The sequence below is a fragment of the Penaeus monodon genome, chromosome 33 (assembly GCF_015228065.2).
Source record: "Penaeus monodon isolate SGIC_2016 chromosome 33, NSTDA_Pmon_1, whole genome shotgun sequence".
Taxonomy (NCBI): domain Eukaryota; kingdom Metazoa; phylum Arthropoda; class Malacostraca; order Decapoda; family Penaeidae; genus Penaeus; species Penaeus monodon.
In genome coordinates this window covers 15,273,848-15,274,626 of record NC_051418.1, presented here as the reverse complement: position 1 = coordinate 15,274,626, position 779 = coordinate 15,273,848, and the positions used below count along the sequence as shown (strand labels likewise).

Sequence of the window (779 nt, the reverse complement as noted above, 5' to 3'; positions counted from 1 at the left end):
GCTGTTTGAGTTCATGTTTTTCCTTAGTCAAGGTCCAGTTGAGAATATTTCTTTTTGAGGGAAAAATGAGAGGTATAAATGAAAGTCACTGATTTCACAGTTTATCATGTATTGGGTTAGTGTATTATTTCATTTGTCATAAGGAATATACATCAAAGTATTACAACTTACATATTCTTTATGTATGGGGGAGTGTCACACAATCATTACCTTTTCAGTAGTAAGTTTATAAATTTTCTTTCAGCCTAGGAAATTTTATTTATTTCATTTAGAATGAATGTACTCTTTTATACTGATTAGTACAAATAATTACATGTGAACTTACAACTTTTACAGCTCATCAAAGTTCCCAATATTCTTTTCATAGAGAGAACCATCATTTAACACTATTCATTGCCTCTAGCCTACAAAGGAAATCCCTGACAACCCAGAACGATCACTACCGTCAGATCGTTCATATGTAGCAGACCCTGAGTATGGCTTTTATGAACCAAAAGTAAGTAATTGTTTTATTACTTGTCCAGTACATTGTCAGATCCATATTTTTGGACACTGGCTTTATTAGTATAAATCTTATTAAAATTAGTGTAAAGATTGACTGTCAGATAATTAAATATTCATTGTTAAATATTAGAGAAATTAGTGTCTTAAATGAAGGAATCAGTCTTCAAAGTGATTCTGCTTTGAAAATGTTTACTGCTTCTTCTTGTGAACTTTTTCCAAAAAAATGGAGTTAAAGTTGAGGCTTCAGTTAGATTTTGGTGAATTTCTGGAGACAT

General features: G+C 31.1%; 2 protein-coding genes across 12 annotated transcripts in view; one reads left to right on the top strand and one right to left on the bottom strand.

Moving 5' to 3' along the window:
- The window catches only part of LOC119594077 (NADH dehydrogenase [ubiquinone] 1 alpha subcomplex assembly factor 4-like), a 3,311-nt gene extending 2,731 nt beyond the window's left edge, over nt 1–580 (top strand). For all 6 annotated transcript variants that reach the window (XM_037943128.1, XM_037943131.1, XM_037943130.1 and 3 more), the window contains exon 4: nt 404–580. In XM_037943128.1, coding sequence (XP_037799056.1) covers nt 404–565 — 162 coding nt within the window. In that variant the 3' untranslated portion in view covers nt 566–580. The remainder of the gene's footprint in view (nt 1–403) is intronic.
- The window catches only part of LOC119594076 (NADH dehydrogenase [ubiquinone] 1 alpha subcomplex assembly factor 4-like), a 31,560-nt gene that overhangs the window by 27,036 nt on the left and 3,745 nt on the right, over nt 1–779 (bottom strand). The window lies entirely within an intron of this gene.